The sequence below is a fragment of the Crocodylus porosus genome, unplaced genomic scaffold (genome assembly GCF_001723895.1).
Source record: "Crocodylus porosus isolate Cpor-Errol unplaced genomic scaffold, CroPor_comp1, whole genome shotgun sequence".
In the NCBI taxonomy this organism is placed as follows: domain Eukaryota; kingdom Metazoa; phylum Chordata; order Crocodylia; family Crocodylidae; genus Crocodylus; species Crocodylus porosus.
In genome coordinates, this window is record NW_017728948.1 from 63,938,792 (window position 1) to 63,955,202 (window position 16,411).

The 16,411-nt window shown below is 43.0% G+C and overlaps 1 protein-coding gene across 1 annotated transcript in view; it reads left to right on the forward strand.

Moving 5' to 3' along the window:
• Position 1: 1 nt before the first annotated feature.
• The window catches only part of UBE2D3 (ubiquitin conjugating enzyme E2 D3), a gene marked incomplete at its 5' end in the record, with an annotated part of 33,173 nt that continues 16,763 nt past the window's right edge, over positions 2-16,411 (forward strand). The window contains one exon of the mRNA XM_019552624.1: positions 2-16. Within this exon, the coding sequence (XP_019408169.1) occupies positions 2-16 (15 nt within the window). The remainder of the gene's footprint in view (positions 17-16,411) is intronic.

The window sequence follows — 16,411 nt, forward strand, 5'->3', positions numbered from 1 at the left end:
GAAACGCATCAACAAGGTGAAGAGCTGCCCGGCCGGTCGAAGGGCTGCGGCTTTGTCTCGGTCCCGGGGGGGAGGGGGGCAGGCGCCAATGTCGCTGCGGTGTCTCCCAAACGCCAGGGCCCGACGGGGGTGTCCGTAGCAATTCCCCATGGCTGGCGCCTCATTGAGGCCACGGCATCTCTCCCCAACCCGTTTGGGTCCCGTTTTACATGACGGGGCGGTTTCCTAAAGGCTCTGGCTTTTTGTGGCCGGTGGGGCCTGTCCCCCGTGCGACTCGCCCTTCGCTTCTGGCCTGTAACTTCTTTCCCGCATTGTAAGATGGCGGCGGGTTCGCCCCGTTCAGGCTCTTTCCGGGATCTCTGGCTTTCTGCAATAACATGACACGCACACACAACGTGCACACGCGCGCCCGGCCGCTGTGGCACGGCAGCTGCGGTACCCGGGCACTGCTGGCTGTCCTGCTCCCCCCATATCCCCACTCTGGCCTGACCTGTGTGCCTCGCCTTGAAGGAGCCTGCGCTGCTTTCACAAGGGGCGGAAGTGTTTGTGTGCAGGACGAAGGATGGCGTTGCTCAATCTGGCTGGGTGGAGTGATGTATGTGTGTGTATAAATATTTTTTTAACAGCTAACGCGGAAAAAAAAATGTCATAGGGCCAAATGTTTAAGTCGCTTCTGGAGAAGAAGTGGCACAGGGGGATTTAGGGAGCTCTGTGATCCTCTCCTGTTGCAGGGATGTTCTTGTGAAGAGCAGCAGCTAAATTCCCAAATGAGGTATCCCGTGATTGAAGCAGAATGGTTTTGATGTGAAGTTGATTTTGATGAGCATATTTTAAAACCCCGAAATGGATGCTCAATATTTGCAGGGGAAGGGGCAGAAATACTTGCTCTTCATCTTTGTGACCCTGCCAAGAAGGTAGAAAATCAGAGTATCCTGAAATATTCTGGAAACTTTTGCTTGGACACTTTCTCAAGTACTATAGTGCTGTCATTATTTGATGTTGCACATCCTGACAGTGGTGTCTCGATTGACTAGTTTGACTAAAATAAGGACAAATGAAGCTTGTATCCTGTAATTCGCATCTAATGTTGAATAAAGCCCTTGAAAATATAAAAACTCTTAACATCATTGTAAGTAGAAAGTGTGGACTTGGATTATAGCTACAGTATTTAAATAATTTCAGAAAAACAATTCCTGGTGAATCTGCCATCAAAACTTATTCCCTTTGCATTAGTGGATATTATTAAAACAGGCTAGGGGACTCCTTGGTGTGCTTTGTCATCAACTTGCAGTAAAATGCATCTGAAACTCAGGCGTTTGTTCACAGGAATAATTTATGGTCAGGGCTGTGCCAAGGCAGGCTCTCAAACGTATAGCAGATCTGATATTCAAAACGTTTTTTAAAATAAAACATAATTTTGTTTCAAGAAGTCTATGCAGACTATAAGCTTTGTGGAGCAGGGACTGTCAGCTACTCAGGTCAGTGTCTTGTTCTTGGTTGGTTTTTTCCACTACTGGAATCAGTTATACAATATCCAAGGCTAGTGTTTAGGACTTCTAGTTTGAGGTATAGCTGTAAAGTGATGTTTCATTCGCATTTTTTACTTCTGTTTTTAAGCATTCTCTATCTCCAGAAAGTTACTGTTTATAGCAGGGCTGTTGTGCTTCTTGGGCTTCTGTTGGGCTGCCACAGCTATTGCTCTAACTGCATCACAGCCAGGGTCCCTTGGTTCCCCCTCCCTTCTCCAGCTCCTGCTTCCTATCTTTGCCCCAGGGGGTGGGCAGTACAGTTTGGCTTGGGGAGCCGAGGGTGAACCTGGCACCCTGTGAATGTACAGTGCAGCTGTGGGAAGGTTCACCTGAGCAGGTGCATTGGGGAGAAATGGGGGGAAACATCTATGTAGCATGTGACCCGGGGGACCTGTGGTTGACTTGTGTGGCTCCCAGTACCTTGGAAGTTGGTCAGCCCTTGTTTATAAGCATCCAATTATCCAGATACTAAGACTGCATGCTGCTTTTACCAAAAGCAGTGCTTGCCAATACAAATGGCTCAGGTTTGACAATAAAGCCTAGCAAAAAGAGTTTCTTAATGAGAATGATGTGTTGTGTTGTTGGAAAAGTGGAATCTCCAGACCTTGGAACTCAGTGCTTCCTTATACCCTTCTTGGCACTAATCCAGGCCTGTATAAAGTGAGTTAAGACCTTAGTTTGCTATGATAACTCCATCTAGTCTGATTTGCAGTCTTTGGAAATTGTGTGCCAAGACTAAAGTTCACTTTCTGCAGCAGGTGACATGCAAGATGCACAAAGCAGAGGCATTTTCATTCATGCTTGATTTGGTTGGGTTGACTTGTGGTCCATGTCTTTCAAGTGTGTTTTGCTACAGAGTGAAACGAAACATTTAACTTGGGTGTCTGCAGATGCACAAAACCCTGATTTCACCATTCTTTTTAAACGTAGAAATTTAAAATGACTGTTTCAGGATAAGACATCTCGTTATCTATAAAAGTTCTGTTGCATCTGATTTTTGATTTGGCACTTCTGCTAGCGGTTACATTTTCATACTATAAAATGTTTTGAATTTTGCAGTTCTAGGTCACTGTTAAGATATCATAAGGTCACTGAGGCCAGGTCTTCAGTTAAAGGCCCTCTTGCATAGCCATGTTGCGGGGGGGAGGGGGGGAGTGAAGATGTATGACCAACATGCCAGCATAACTGCTATCTACGCTGGTAAAAGTTAACTTCTGTTGGAATAAATTTGGTTTGCAAGCGGTGGCTTCAAATTGAGGTACATTTCTGGAAGCATAGTATCATAAAACTGAATATTCAATTTTGATGTTAATTATTTTTCTTTTAAATATGGGATTATGTGGCCAAAATAATGGCTTATGATATTTGGGAAGAGATGGAAAATGTATAAATGTTAATGGATTTTTTTTTAATAATAAAAAAAAAAAAAGTCCTGTTCAATTTCAGAGTACGTTAGCATTTGTTTATGGGACTGTATTCCTCTGTGAAATGCATGTTGTGAATCTACCTAGAAAACGGGATAGGTTAGTGGGAACTTGTCTAAAATAGATGTTGTTTTTAATAATGACCACTTCTAAAATTAATAGATTTAAAAACTGGCCTGTTTGGTCCCATCACAGATTTATGTTATGTGCCAGAATTTTTTCTTTGTTCATTCTAGTGACTCCGCCATCACAAAAATAGCAAGAAATTGGTGCTCTCTAAATATAGAGGGTGAAATGCAGTCTTAGACTTGAGATGCTTGCTGTTAAGTTGGTTTATATTTTATTGCATTTGAATCTTACTTAAATAGATGTTTTATAAGTACTAAGTTACATTTTAAAAAAAAATAAAACTGAGGGCTCTTTTAACTAGATAGTAAAGGAGTGTTGTATTTATGTTTATCACAGGCTAACAGTCTGATTAAATGGTTTTTGTAGGTGTTTATGGTTAGAGTTTTTTTGTAAGAACAGCTTCCAAAGTGGTATTCGTGGATTGTTCCCTTCCAACTTAATGTGATGAGTATAAGTGCTTGGTTATAATTTGTTTATCTGTTTTATTCAACTTTCTGGGTGCAAACCTTGCCTTCAAAACTAAATCATCCCTTTGTTTCCTGCAGCTGCTATATGGCTCTAATCTCTCTAGACCACACTGTTTTTTGGCTCTTCCCTGGTGTGTAACTCAGTATTGTTTGCAGTTCAGTTTGCCCCCAAAACTATCTAGTACTGCATAGAGTGTAGTAGTGCACAGAATGCTTATTTTTTAGTTGGTTAGAGAGTATTCGAAAGCCATCAGACAAATCTCAGATATCATTGGTGGGAGATCTGCATCAGTAACTTAAAACCACAGTGCTTGGAGAGTACTGGTGGTCTGTATGCTTTGATTTGCTCTAGTACATGTTCTGACATGTCTGCACAGACCCCTCTTTTCTTTAGTAATCAAATATAACATTTGTTTTCTGCTAAAAGACATTTTACAGAAACCTGGCTCTTTTTCTGCATATTTACTCTTTATTTTGCTGTGTCACTCTGGCTGTCTGATGATGTCAGCCTCTGCTTATACAGTTTCCCACAAGTACCTTTTCCAAGGCATATCTGGGTTGTTTTTTGTTTTTCTCTTTCTAGGATATCTTAAACCAGCCTTCCAGAATTAGTTCTTAGATTTTTTTTCTACCGTGTCTTTTCAAATCTTTAGTCAGTATCCTGCCTACAAGGAAACTGACATAGCCAATAGAGATTTTTGTAATGCTCTTGGCCTGCTAAATCCATATTTTTATTACTATTATTTCTTTCAAATTTCCTTTCCTTGTTTTTTCTTAATGTTTGATACTTACCTTACTTTGTACAGCTTCTGAGGTGCTGATCTGATTAGAACCTCTGCTTCTGGTATATGAAGTATGTAATAAGAATATTGTACTTGGATTCAGCTTCTCCTGTTTCTTGTACATGAAGCTAAGAAGAAACTAAGACTTTGGGAGGCATTTTGTATTGTAACTTATTCTTGGTAGCTTAGTCACTTGTGTCTATGTATAACAAATACTTGAATTGCAATATGGGTAATCTGCTGCTTTGGAATGTGTTTAAATTATGAGAATGTTTGTGCTTTCCCTAGAAAAGTTTACACTTGGTATCTCTGAATCTCTGGGAGCAACCATGTTGATGAAAAGTGTTTATAAAAGCATGTGTGGAAATTGTCTTAAACAACATACAGGTACTCCTCACTTAACATTGTCCTCGTTAAAGTTCTTTCATTACATCACTGATCTGTTAGAGAACATATTTGTTTGAATTAGCGCAGTGTTTGGCTGCCGCCTGCTAGTAGGTAACTACTGTGATATAGTTGGAGTCTCTTAATGTCGTTTCATTTAAAATTGCATTTTCAAGAATGTATCTACTATGTAAAGCAAGGAGTAGCTGTATTGCCAATGTCAGTGTCAGTTTTCAACTAGATGTTTGTCTCTAGAATAAGCTTCGCTGCTTATTGTTCTGCTTAAGCAGAATATTATGAATTGAGACTAACACTTTGATTTCTCTTATTTCCTTAAGAGAATGAGGTGCAGTTCTCCTCAGACTAGCTGAGGTCTTGTCAGCTCAAAAGAAAACTCAAAGCAGTTTAACTGAAGATGTTTTCCATCTGAGTTGGTTTAGTTTATATAACAGGGGATCCTGGTTTTCTATGGCTAAAAATTCGCAAATTCTCTGATGAAACCCCCCAAAATCTGTGGTTAAAAGGAAAGGCTCCTTCTTCCCTGCCCCCCTGCAAGAGGGGGACCCCTAGCTGCTAGGGACATGGGTCTGCAGCCCCCTGCCCCCAACAGAAGGCTGTGGCTGCTGCAGGGGGTGCCAACCCCCCTCCCCCACTTGCTGCAGGCTTAGGCAGTGAGGGGTGGGGGGGGGCTTCTCTGTTACTGCACACACTTTCAGAGGTCAGGGAGCTTTCCTGTGTGGCCCCATGCTGCCCTGTAGCACTGGGTTGCAGAAGCCCTGCTGGAGGGCAGCAGGGTGGGCAGCCCACCCATGCCCTGTGCACAGATCTGAGGAGCACAAGAGTGCTTGCAGCAGCAGGGAACGAGCACACCTCCCTACCTCCCTGACAAGTTGTCTGAGGCCCTGTTACATTCCTACAGGCTGCACATTGTGGCCCTGGGGTCCAGTCCCCCCATACCCCCTGGCTGGGCAGCAGCCTGAGCCCTGCCCAAATCCCTGTGGGGTCCTCAATTCCTGCCCCCCACTTAGACCTATGGGAGTTGCTCTCCAGGCTGCCTGGTAGCCAGTATACATGCACATGATGCCCCCTGCCTGACCACTCTCTTCTCACTCCCTCCCAGCCCCTTGCAGACTGGAACTCTACCAGCCTGCAGAGAGCTCTTTGCAAAAGTACAAAATCCATGGGTTTCCCGACTAAATAGAGAAATCCGCAGATTCTTCCTATGAAGGGGAAAATCCGTGTTTTTTCTGTTTTTCCGTGGGAAGTGAAAAACCTGGAGTCCTGATGATAACTGATACGAGTTAGGTTGTAAATTCCAGTTTGACTACTCCCATTTTTTTAATTAGGTTTCATATTTTTGTTTGGCTTGCCATGTAGCTGATCCAGGAATGGGTTTAAATTAAGGGTGTCAAACATACAGACGGTGGAGGTGGGTCAGTGCTGCTCTGCCCCTTCTTCTCCAGTGGGTTAATGTTACCCTGCCCCTTCTTCCCTCCGTCCTCCCCCAATTTTCAGTTTTTGATTGTAGCTTGGCATGCAAATCAGGGGCGAGTAGCATGAACACCCTGAAGTCTAGATTTAGCCTAACAGCTCATTTGAGTTTTGACACACTTTCTTTAACTAAACTGAAATAGGCCATTTTTAAATTGCAGTTTGTCTGTGTAGACCAGGGGTGGGCAAAATCTGGCCTGTGGGCTGGTTCTAGCCCACCAACTGACTGGATCTGGCCTGCATCTGCCTCCATGGCACTGTGGGCCTGAGCCCCATCCATGCCCAGCAGCTTGGGCCCTGACCAGCGTGCACAGCTGCTGGTGGGGCTGTTCCTGGTGCTGCTCTGCTCCCCTTGCCTCCAGCAGGAGCCACCTGCCTGAAGCCACCATGGCCTTCCCCCCACTGGATCAGGGCAGCAAGAGAAGGAGGTGAGGGGAGCAGAGTGGCACCCAGCTGGCTGCAGAATTTGCATGCTGGCTGGAGCCCAGGCTGGTGGGGCTGTTTTAATTCCCTCTCCTCCAGGTGCACTGTTCTGAGGAAGGGGTGAGCTTCAGCTGGGTAGCTCCTACCTCAGTGCTCAGGCTCCAGCTCTGGGCTGCAGGCTACCTGCTCTGACCACCCAGTGCGATAAGCAACCACCTGTAATCAGGCGGGGCAGCTGGAAGGTGGCTGGGAGCTAGACCTTGGGCAGGAACTGCTCTGCTGAAGCTTCTTCCATCGCCCTGCCTCTACACCCATCCACCCTCACAGGGTAGGCATGCAGGGAGTGGATTGTTCCTCAACTTGGGCCCTGGCCCCAAGCTGTCACTGCCCCACACCCAGCTTCATGATTGTGGGCTCACCTGCCTGTCCTGGTTCTGAACACTCCTCCCTGCCTGTGCACAAAGCCCCAGAGGGAGTTTGGGTGTGTTGTTGCGGGGTGGAGGAAGGGGAGGGGGAATAGTACTGACCTGACCCATTACAGCTTATCAAAAGCCCCTGGGTGGCCATTGGGCTCAAATAATTGCCCATCTCTGTTGTAGACAAAACCTTTGAGACTCTTCCTGCATATAGGCAATCCTCAGGTAGTATGCTGGGTTTTGCTTATCTTCAGCTTGAATGCAAGTTTGGAAAATAACAGCTGAGTGGTGGTCTGCAGGCATTTAAGAAGTTAAGAACAGTTATATAAAGAGTGGAACAAATGTGTGTTACTTTTACCGTTCTATATTTCATATTCAAATTCTATATTTGGCAAATTTATAAATTTGTAGTTATTTCCTAGGTATAGCATCAAGTGTTTCAGGGTTGTCTTGAATCCATCCCCACCCCCTGCTGCAACAGGGAAAGCAGTGGCTGCGGAATGGAGTTGGTGGCCCCTTTTGCCCTGTTCACTTCACCTTGCAGCTTTCCTGCTCCCCTTGCCATGTGCACCCCTCACCCCCAGCTTGCCACGGCTTCTGCCCTTCTCCCCAGTCTTTGCCTCTTCTCACCGCTCCCTTCCCTTACTGTCAAATGCTGCTCCGGCTGCTTTGTCCTGGAGCACAGCACTTCTTGAAGCTGAGTCAATGCCTGGCCATGCAGCAGTGTCAACACTGCTTGTCGGCCAGGGAGGCATTGCAACAGAGTACGTTGCTGGTTGGTCAGGCAGGGGAACAAATTTCCATGTGCTCTGTGCTTTGGAAAGACCCAAGCCACAGTGGGAGGAAAGGGAGTGGGCAGGGGAGCAGAAGCTGCAGGAGGGTTCTGTGGGTCTGACTCCGGCTCCAGCCTGGACTCAAGACCAGAGTCAGAGCCATAGCAGCTGCCTGCTTCCCTCTCTACTTCTTATGCAAATATAAGACATGCGGCTTTTCCCTCAATGCTGGTTGGGGAAATTCCTCGTCTTATATTCCAGTAAATATGGTCACATATATGGATACTCTTCATGTGCGATAACTTCACTGCCGTAGCTATTTCATCTTGACTTTATACCGAGTCCCTGGACAGACAAGCCCTGACAGAAGTATTGAATGTGCTATGTGCAAGTGTGGAGTCAAAAATAGCATCATGGTGAACTTAAAGCAATGAAATTTTAGCTTACAGTTACAGTACTACATAGAAACAACCTCAACACCTGATTGTAGATCTGAATAACATTTTCATGTTAGCTGAGAAACTACAACTTCAATCCTTGTTTAATATTTAGCTTCTCAAATAGTAACAGATTTCTAGTTTTAATGCACTAAAATAGGAGGAATATCACCTAATACAGTTCCCAGGTTTGATTATTGTAGTGTTGTTATCAGGTTTTAAGAAACTATTCTTAATACGTTTTTGGTGCTAACAATTGAAATAAAATCTCAGTTCTAGTTGCGTTGAAATGCTAAAGAAATTCGTATAATCACTGAAGATTGTATGTGTTGATCAGTTTTCTACACAGTTTATTTATTTAATTTTGAACTAAAAATATACTTTATTGGGAAAATAGATATTTTTGGTTCTTACATGCCTGCAGAGTTTTGTATATTACCAGTTTGTCATCAAAAGGACAATTTTATAATGACTTGAGCAGCAGGCAGGAGCTTTGAAAATGAAACTTTCTACCTATCACTTCTGTTCTTTATGTAGGTGTGGAACTGCAGTTTGAAAAATTAACTTATTTTTGTTGCCTACCTTTTGTGTGTGTTTTCTGAACTCTGTCTCAGTATTATCTGAGGGACAGCAGTAGGACAGATGATAGAGACCAGCTAAGTAGCAGGTGTTGAATGTGGAGCAGTAAGCCTCTTTATCCAGAAAGTGTATTTACTTCTTTCATAAGCTAAGAGGTCCTAGATAAGCCTCTGTAAGGTGCAGAGGCATCCATTTGCTTCAAACTACCTCCCATAGTCACTCTATTCAGTTTTTGTGGACACCAGGTGAAAGTTGAGTAGTTAAAAGGGAACAACTCTGTACAACTCAGGATGTAGTCTGACCTTCAGGATTTTGTTAGAAACATGGAGAGACCAGAGGGGTGTTATTGAAAGTAAACAGCATGAAACCACGTGAAAAATTGAGTACACGTTTTCTGAGATATAAATGATGGTTTTATTTTTGTGCTATCACTTTTAACACTGATTAACCAATGTGAAAACCTGCTTAAAGAGTTGTTTCAGGTATTTAATTTTTGTTCCAGACCAGTTAACAGTATAACAAAAATACCATTATCCTGTTGCTCTTTGAAGACCATGGGAATAAAAGAAACTAAGTAGGCAGGGCAGATAATAAAATTGAAAGCACTAGGTGCTTCTGCTTGTATAGTTATGCAAATGTAGTTTTGTGTTTATACTAAAATCTTTTTTCCTGTTCCTTTCTTTCAAGCTGGATTTCAAAATATGTGAGATTTGGTTCTAAGAAAACTATACTAACTCAAGTTTAAAATAATATCTAATAAGCTCTTAGGTTGTAATATTTCTAGGAGTTGGTTATTTACTAAGTAGTATAATTATTTGAAGTTCTTAAAATGGTTCTTCTTCAGGTAAGGTTGACCTTGTCACTAGACAGTGATTTCTTGTTGAAGCTTGTGTGTCTTGATCAATAGTTGGCTGTCTTTGACATTTCTGTGGGGTTTTTTGTGATACAATTTTATATTGTTAAGTAGAATTAAGAGGGTTAAATTCATCCAGTATTAAAAATGGGGAGAGAAAAACCCTTTCTCTGATTCAGTAATATAAAATTGTCCTTGTACCAGGGGTTAGTTTTACAGAATTGGCTATGTTTCACAGGAAAAGAGTAACAGTAAAATATCTTTATGCAAGTCCTCTTTGAGGATTGAGGTGGAGTTTGTACTTTTTTTTTTTTGTTTTTCTTTTTGCTGTTTTTGGGTGTATAATGGAGGGCAGAGGGTTTTTAGAAATTTTCTTCTTCGTTATCTCTTTAGGAAGTTCAGCGTAGACCAGTGGTACATAATCTTTTGGCCCCACATACCGAATTAGTGGCATGGGGCTGGTTCACGGGTGAGATCCAGCCCCATGTGCCACAGTCGGACCCCACATCATTGTGGGAGGCTTGTGCCACACCTGCCCAGGCCTTTGTGTTGGAATCAGGCCCTGGGGGCCTGCTCTGGGCTTGGGCATTCAGCAATGGTCCAGAGTCCAATTTAGTGTGCAAGGCCACATTATCTAGCCTGCAGAGCTCCCCAGAGGTCTGTGAATTTGGCAGGAGAGAATGTCACCATTCTCCAGTCCCCAACATTTTGCACCCATGGGGGATCCCTGTACACAGGATAACACAACACTGGGGATTGGATCTGGCCCACAGGCCTGCGGGGGAAGCAGAGGGGTTGACCACCCTGGCTTAGACTATATGATAGATACTTTGTAAAAAAGATGACTACTTTGCTTCTTTAAAAGTAGTTGAACCTAGTGCTAATGTTTTTGGTATACTTTGGTGAAATTTAAGTGTAGAAAAAGACTTGCTGCTGGAAAATTAGTCATGTGGAGTATCTTAAGAGCTAAGACTGAAAACTGAGTAAAGATTGAGGAAACTTTTTAGTCAGACCACTTAAAATAATTATTTTATTAACAGGAAACATTTTGAATAAAACAAGCTTGTTGAAGAGTACTCAGGGCCTCCATTTGATGTGTTACATCTCAGGTTGCAAATAGATGGCACCTGACATCTCACTCGCATAAACATTTTTATGGCAGAATAAATGTTCAACTAATAGACATTGCTACCCTGTACTACACCACATCAGAGGAAAATTAATGGTACAACAAAAGGTAGTAATAGACCCTGCTGCTTTATTGTGGCAGATGTCTGTTACCTCTTTGGTGGGAGACTAGAGCAGCCTGAGCTGTTCGTACTCACCAGCCACCCCAGGCAGGTACTCTGGGGGCTTGAGGAACTCTCACCTGTCTGCTTTCCACACAGTTTAGGTAATCTGAGGTGCTTCTCTGTAAGCAAGGAAGTCAGTGTTCCCTACTGATGGATGAGTCTGGCTGAACAGAGAAAAGGTCTTTCCCACTCAGCCCTACCTGCTCCCAAGTGATTGCAGGAGACAGATCTGGATGAGGATGAAGAGTCCTGCTTTTCCCACTCCTGTCCTCTGTGATTGTGGAGATCAGCTCTGGCTGAACATGAAAAGTGGGGAGATTACATTGCCCCTTGTCCTGCACCCTCAAGGGTGGGGCATGGGGTGACTTCGGTTCTGCTAAATGTGTGCTGCTGATTTGCTTCAATAGGCGATGTCTGTTTCTAGCCAAAGTGAACCCTTGCTGATTACTTATCAAAAAAGTTACAATTTTTGTGCTTGGTTTTAAAAAAGGTCACCTTAACATGTCACACAACAGCAAAAAGGGGGGGAAAAACAAGTTTAAATGGCATTTTTCAGCTCACTGGGGTCCAAGAATTTTTAAAGGCTTGTTTTCAGGATGAGTTGTTCATAAAAAAGTGAATTACTATGCCAGATGTGTTGGGTAGCAAAGGTTCAGACCCTAAATTAATCTACTTTAAAGTTTTTCTTTCTACCTTTTGAGAAATAACACAGTGGGACCCCTATCCTGCAAAATCTAGAGGGGTGCTTCTAGCTATTCCTAGGAAAATTTGTTTCAAATAGACTTTGATAAACTAACCAGTGCCTGAACCAACTGTAGGCAGTGATAAAAGCTTGTTAGGATTAAGTTTCATGAAGATGATCATACCTGATATCCCTGGAACCCTGTAATTTTCTCTCTTGGCCGTTGTGGTACCATACTTCGGAGTTATGTCCCCCCACCAAAGAAGAAAAAAATAAAATACAAACATTGAAACTGAACCAAGTCTTTTTGATCTTGAATGGTCTTCTGCAGCAGTAGTTTTTAACCATTTCATTTGCAGACCCCTACAAATTTTCAAATGGAGGTGCAGACACCTTTGAATTGTAAGTGTGGGTATTTGTATACCTTTGATCATAGTCATCTTTTGTGGATCCCTTGGCTATGTGAGCCCTTAGGGGTCTGTGGACCAGGGGTTGAAAACTGCTGCTCTATGCTTTTGGAAACTGTCACAAAGCACCTGGGCAGAGTTTTATTCCTCTGTGTCTGTTTCCCTTCTCCCCTGCTCTGTCCCACAGTCTACTATGACTGATCCACAACAGGTAATTATGCAGCTACCAGTTACTGATCAATTGTTGGAAGTTTGCTGCAGTTCTATAGCTTCCAACCCCTCTGATTGCCCCATATAGAGACCAAAATAATTCTCTGTATTGGAGTTAATTTTTGCTGTGTTTAACATGGAAATGTGTGCCAGAAAACCTTTATGTTATAGTATTATGGTTGCAGAGTTAAGGAATTTAAATGTAAGAAGCGTTAGGATTATAGTGCTAAAGGTGGACCTTCTCTTTTTGATCATTCAGTCATATCTTAGTTATTTTACACTGCCCATATCTTGCACTGAATACATATTTGTGAATTTTCTTTCAAGTTTATTGATGGACTTTATTACTTAAGTTCATTAATGTTTGCTAATCTACACCTTGTGAGGTGTAATTCTTCCATTTCATGGTTAGGTAACTGAGACTAGCGATTTTGTTCATCTTTAACTTGAGATACCACAAGGCTTGGTTTTTGAATGCTTTAAAGTATTTTATACCATGTCTAAGTTCACAGCCCACTTAAGCTTTTTTCACATTTTGTTTTGTGTGTTGGGCTGGATATAGCCTGTGGGCCATAGGTTGCTGACCTCATCTACAGAGAACAGTGTCTTTTAATGCACTGTATTGCATAGTGAATGACACAGTTCTATCAGAAAAAAATGTGGTTGTGTAAATAAGTATGCTGAATTACAGTTGTACATAGGATGTTTCAAGTAAGGTAGCATAAGAAGAGGAGACTGGGTAGGCACCTTGCTGAGGTCTTATGACTCTTGCCACTCCTAATGCTCCTTCCTGCCCATGGCAGGGGGGTCGGACTAGCTGACCTGTCTAGGTTCCTTCCGACTCATTGATTCTAAGAAACAAGGGTAACATTTATGAAATAAAGTGCCTAAGTTTTTCTTATGTAGATTTTTTAATGTAATGTAACCTTTCTGATCAGGGCTAGTGAACATTGTAACAAGACCACATTGTTACAGACTGTCCAAATGTACAGTTTGTGCCCTGATGAGGTTAACCTCTAAATCAGTGGTTCTCAACTTTTTAGACTCAAATGCCCCTCCTTAACTTTTCTGAATTTAGTGGCACCCCATTTAAAAACTATTTATTATAGCACATAAAAAAATAACATGACTGGAAACCGTATTTGAACAAACTGGAAAAAGTATACATGAATAATTATAATATAATCGGTGCCCCAGTTCACCGTCACTGGCCTTGTATAGACATTCAGATTCTCTTGGGAGTCACTGCTGACTCTCAGATGTTTTTCGGTTTTAAATGTCGAGTTTTTCATGTACTCTAAAGCAGAGGTTCTCAGGGTGCTATGAGATCCCTTTAAGGTTGCTGCAGCCCACAGTTCCTGTGTGAGAAGGTAATCATTCTCTTCCCCATGTCCAACATGCTGTGTCTACCCCAGCCTCCTGTGGACAAACAATGCTTGCTATTGCTCCTTTGGGGACCAGCACTGTTGCTGGCTTCTGCTGCCTGCCCCCCCCCCACACTGAGCAGTGCACTCCACTTCCGTCAGGAAGGCAGATGTGTGGTTCAGAGCCATGCTTTTCCCTTTGGCTTGTCCCCACACCTCCAACCGTGCTCTCAGGGCTGGCAGGAAGGGCCCTAGGCATACATGGCCCTGGCTGCCAGCGTACAAGACCCAGAGAAGCAGCCTCAGGGCTTGCCCTCATCTTCTTGAGTATGGACCAGGAGTAGGGAAAGTGTGGATGGTAGAAAGAGGGGGGAAGGCAGGGTATGGTTCTGGTGCCACAGTCTTCACTTAGCACCAGCAAGTGGTTCTCAACTTTTTAATCTTCTGTTCACCCCTTCTTATCTTTTCTGAGTTTATATTGTAGCTTTGCGCTTCCTAGCTGAGTTTCTGATAAACGAAAAAAATGGAGTAGTAAAGGCTAAAAAGGCTACAAGCCACTAGTTTATAGTATAGTGGGAGTACAGTCCAGTGTTCAAAATTACATATGATGGAAATTTAAATAAAGATATGTATTTGAATTACCACACTTTCTCACATACTGGATGTAGTTTTCCCCAAAATCACCCCCCCCTCTGTTCCCCAAAATTGGGGTGTGCATTTGAAGCATGGAAGCGGTTTCTTTTTTTGGAAAAGCAGCACTCCTGGAAATACTGTATGCCTTAAAGTTGCCAAGATGGCTGCTGCTTGTGTCTGCTTAGCAAACTGAAGGGGTGGAGTCTTGTGTTAACTTTCTCACAGTTGTAGCTATTGGTTGAGCACTGTAGCTTATGCCAGAAGCAGCAAGTGAACTGTATGATAGTATTTTGATAAGGCTTGTGATGTGGAACCGACATTTTAGGTGTAGGGATTTATTAAGAACTACTTGTAATAAAGAAGTAATAGTCTTGCTACTTGCCCTTGGGTATGTTCTGAAGCCTAACCTCTTAGAAACATATAGAGCACCTGGGAAGTATGGCAAAGATTTTAGAGTTATATCTTTCATTGAACCAGTTATGTAGCTGCGACGGAGTTAGACAAGTTTTCAGATGCAAGTCATTATTCCTCATGTAACGCAGGAGGGAAGTCTGTCACACCAGGAAGTTCATGCTGCCACATGGACTTGTGTTTCCAGCAGCACTTGCTCTGTCTCACAGTGGGCCATTATCTTGGAAAAACCTTTTTCTACATTCTGCGTTGCAAAAACAAACCAGGTGTATGTTTTATTTAAGGGTGTGTTTTATATGCAAGAAAATACAGTATGTGTCAAGACTTTGTGAAAAGTCTTTTGTTCCCTGTACAAAAATTATTACTGTCCTGACTGTCTTAACAGCAGGTGGGTTCTCCACTCTTTCAATTGTGCTGTAATTTTCATACTTTTTTACTGAAATTTAATTGTAGCTTGCTGTGGTGTGTGTTGCAGCTCACAGGACTCTGACTAGGAGTAGTAGGGTGTAACTGATGCTTAAAATGCTTTGAATCTTCAAGGTGTTCTTCAGGGCTGAGGGAAGTAGCAGGCCCAGCAATGATTAAAAACTGCAGGGTGTGAAATTGGAGAAGAGATTCCCATGTGTAGCAGACAATTAATAGAAGAAAAGAAACCTGATTAATGGGAAATCAAGACCTATCAAAAGGGAGGAGAGTGTCATTATCACCTGTAGGGTAAAAGCAGAATTTCAGGAATCAAGTAAATTATAGTATGCTATAAATTCAATACCAATCTTCAGTCCTTGGTTCCTCGTGTTCAGCCAGTTTATGAATATTTGTTTCCCAGCTTACCTTTTGATGGTATTTTGTAAACTTTCCTTGAGCCCAAGCAGGTCTTGCATTTGTAAGCTTGTCTAATGTATGTAGACAACTAGACAGTCCACTAAAAAGTATTACCCACAAAAAAAACTTGCCTCGTAATTCCTGGACTGTCATGGTTATGTCAGCCCAGCATCCTGGATTAAACTTTCAGCATCTAGTGTGACTAATCTTCACCAGAAAAATAGAATTTGGGGCATAGAGGCTACGATGTCCACACAGCTACATCAGCAGTCATGAACGATGTGTGCTTCTGGAGGCAGCGGGAGCATGGTGGCAGTAAACGGGAGCTCCTGCAGATGCTGCCAGCAGTGGTGGAGGGTGTAGGCGGTGCCTTTTTGTAGGAGGTGCACTGCCATGCTCAGGGGTGCTCATGTATCTCCCTACACATCGCCCCTGCCAGCAGTCTGTCAGAGCCAAAGAACTAGAGTCCTGTATCCCTATGCTTTAAGCACAAGACTTGCCCTTCTCTTATTATAATAATTTGAATTCCGAGTCCTGTTTATTCTTCATCTATTTCTTGCTCTAGATCTGAGATCTCTGTATATGATTGCTCCTTGGAAGTTGCTTGTTAAAAAACCATCGATACGTGTGACAGGGAAGGGCAAATACCAGAGCTAAGGCAGCTGGTCACTCAGCAAGGAGGAAATTTCTCTAGAGGTGCACAGATGTATCAGTTCATGTCGGATTGGCACCGATCAAAAGCAAAATTGACATTATCAGCAGTCAGCTTTTTTTGGCTGATGTGACTGATAATGTCGCTGATTAAATGCTGCGTGCATGCATGCAGCCTGGCAGGTTGGAAAGCAGAGTCTGGCTGGTAAGTCTGGGGAGGAGAAGAGGGAAGGGGTTGGGGGGCAGATCAGG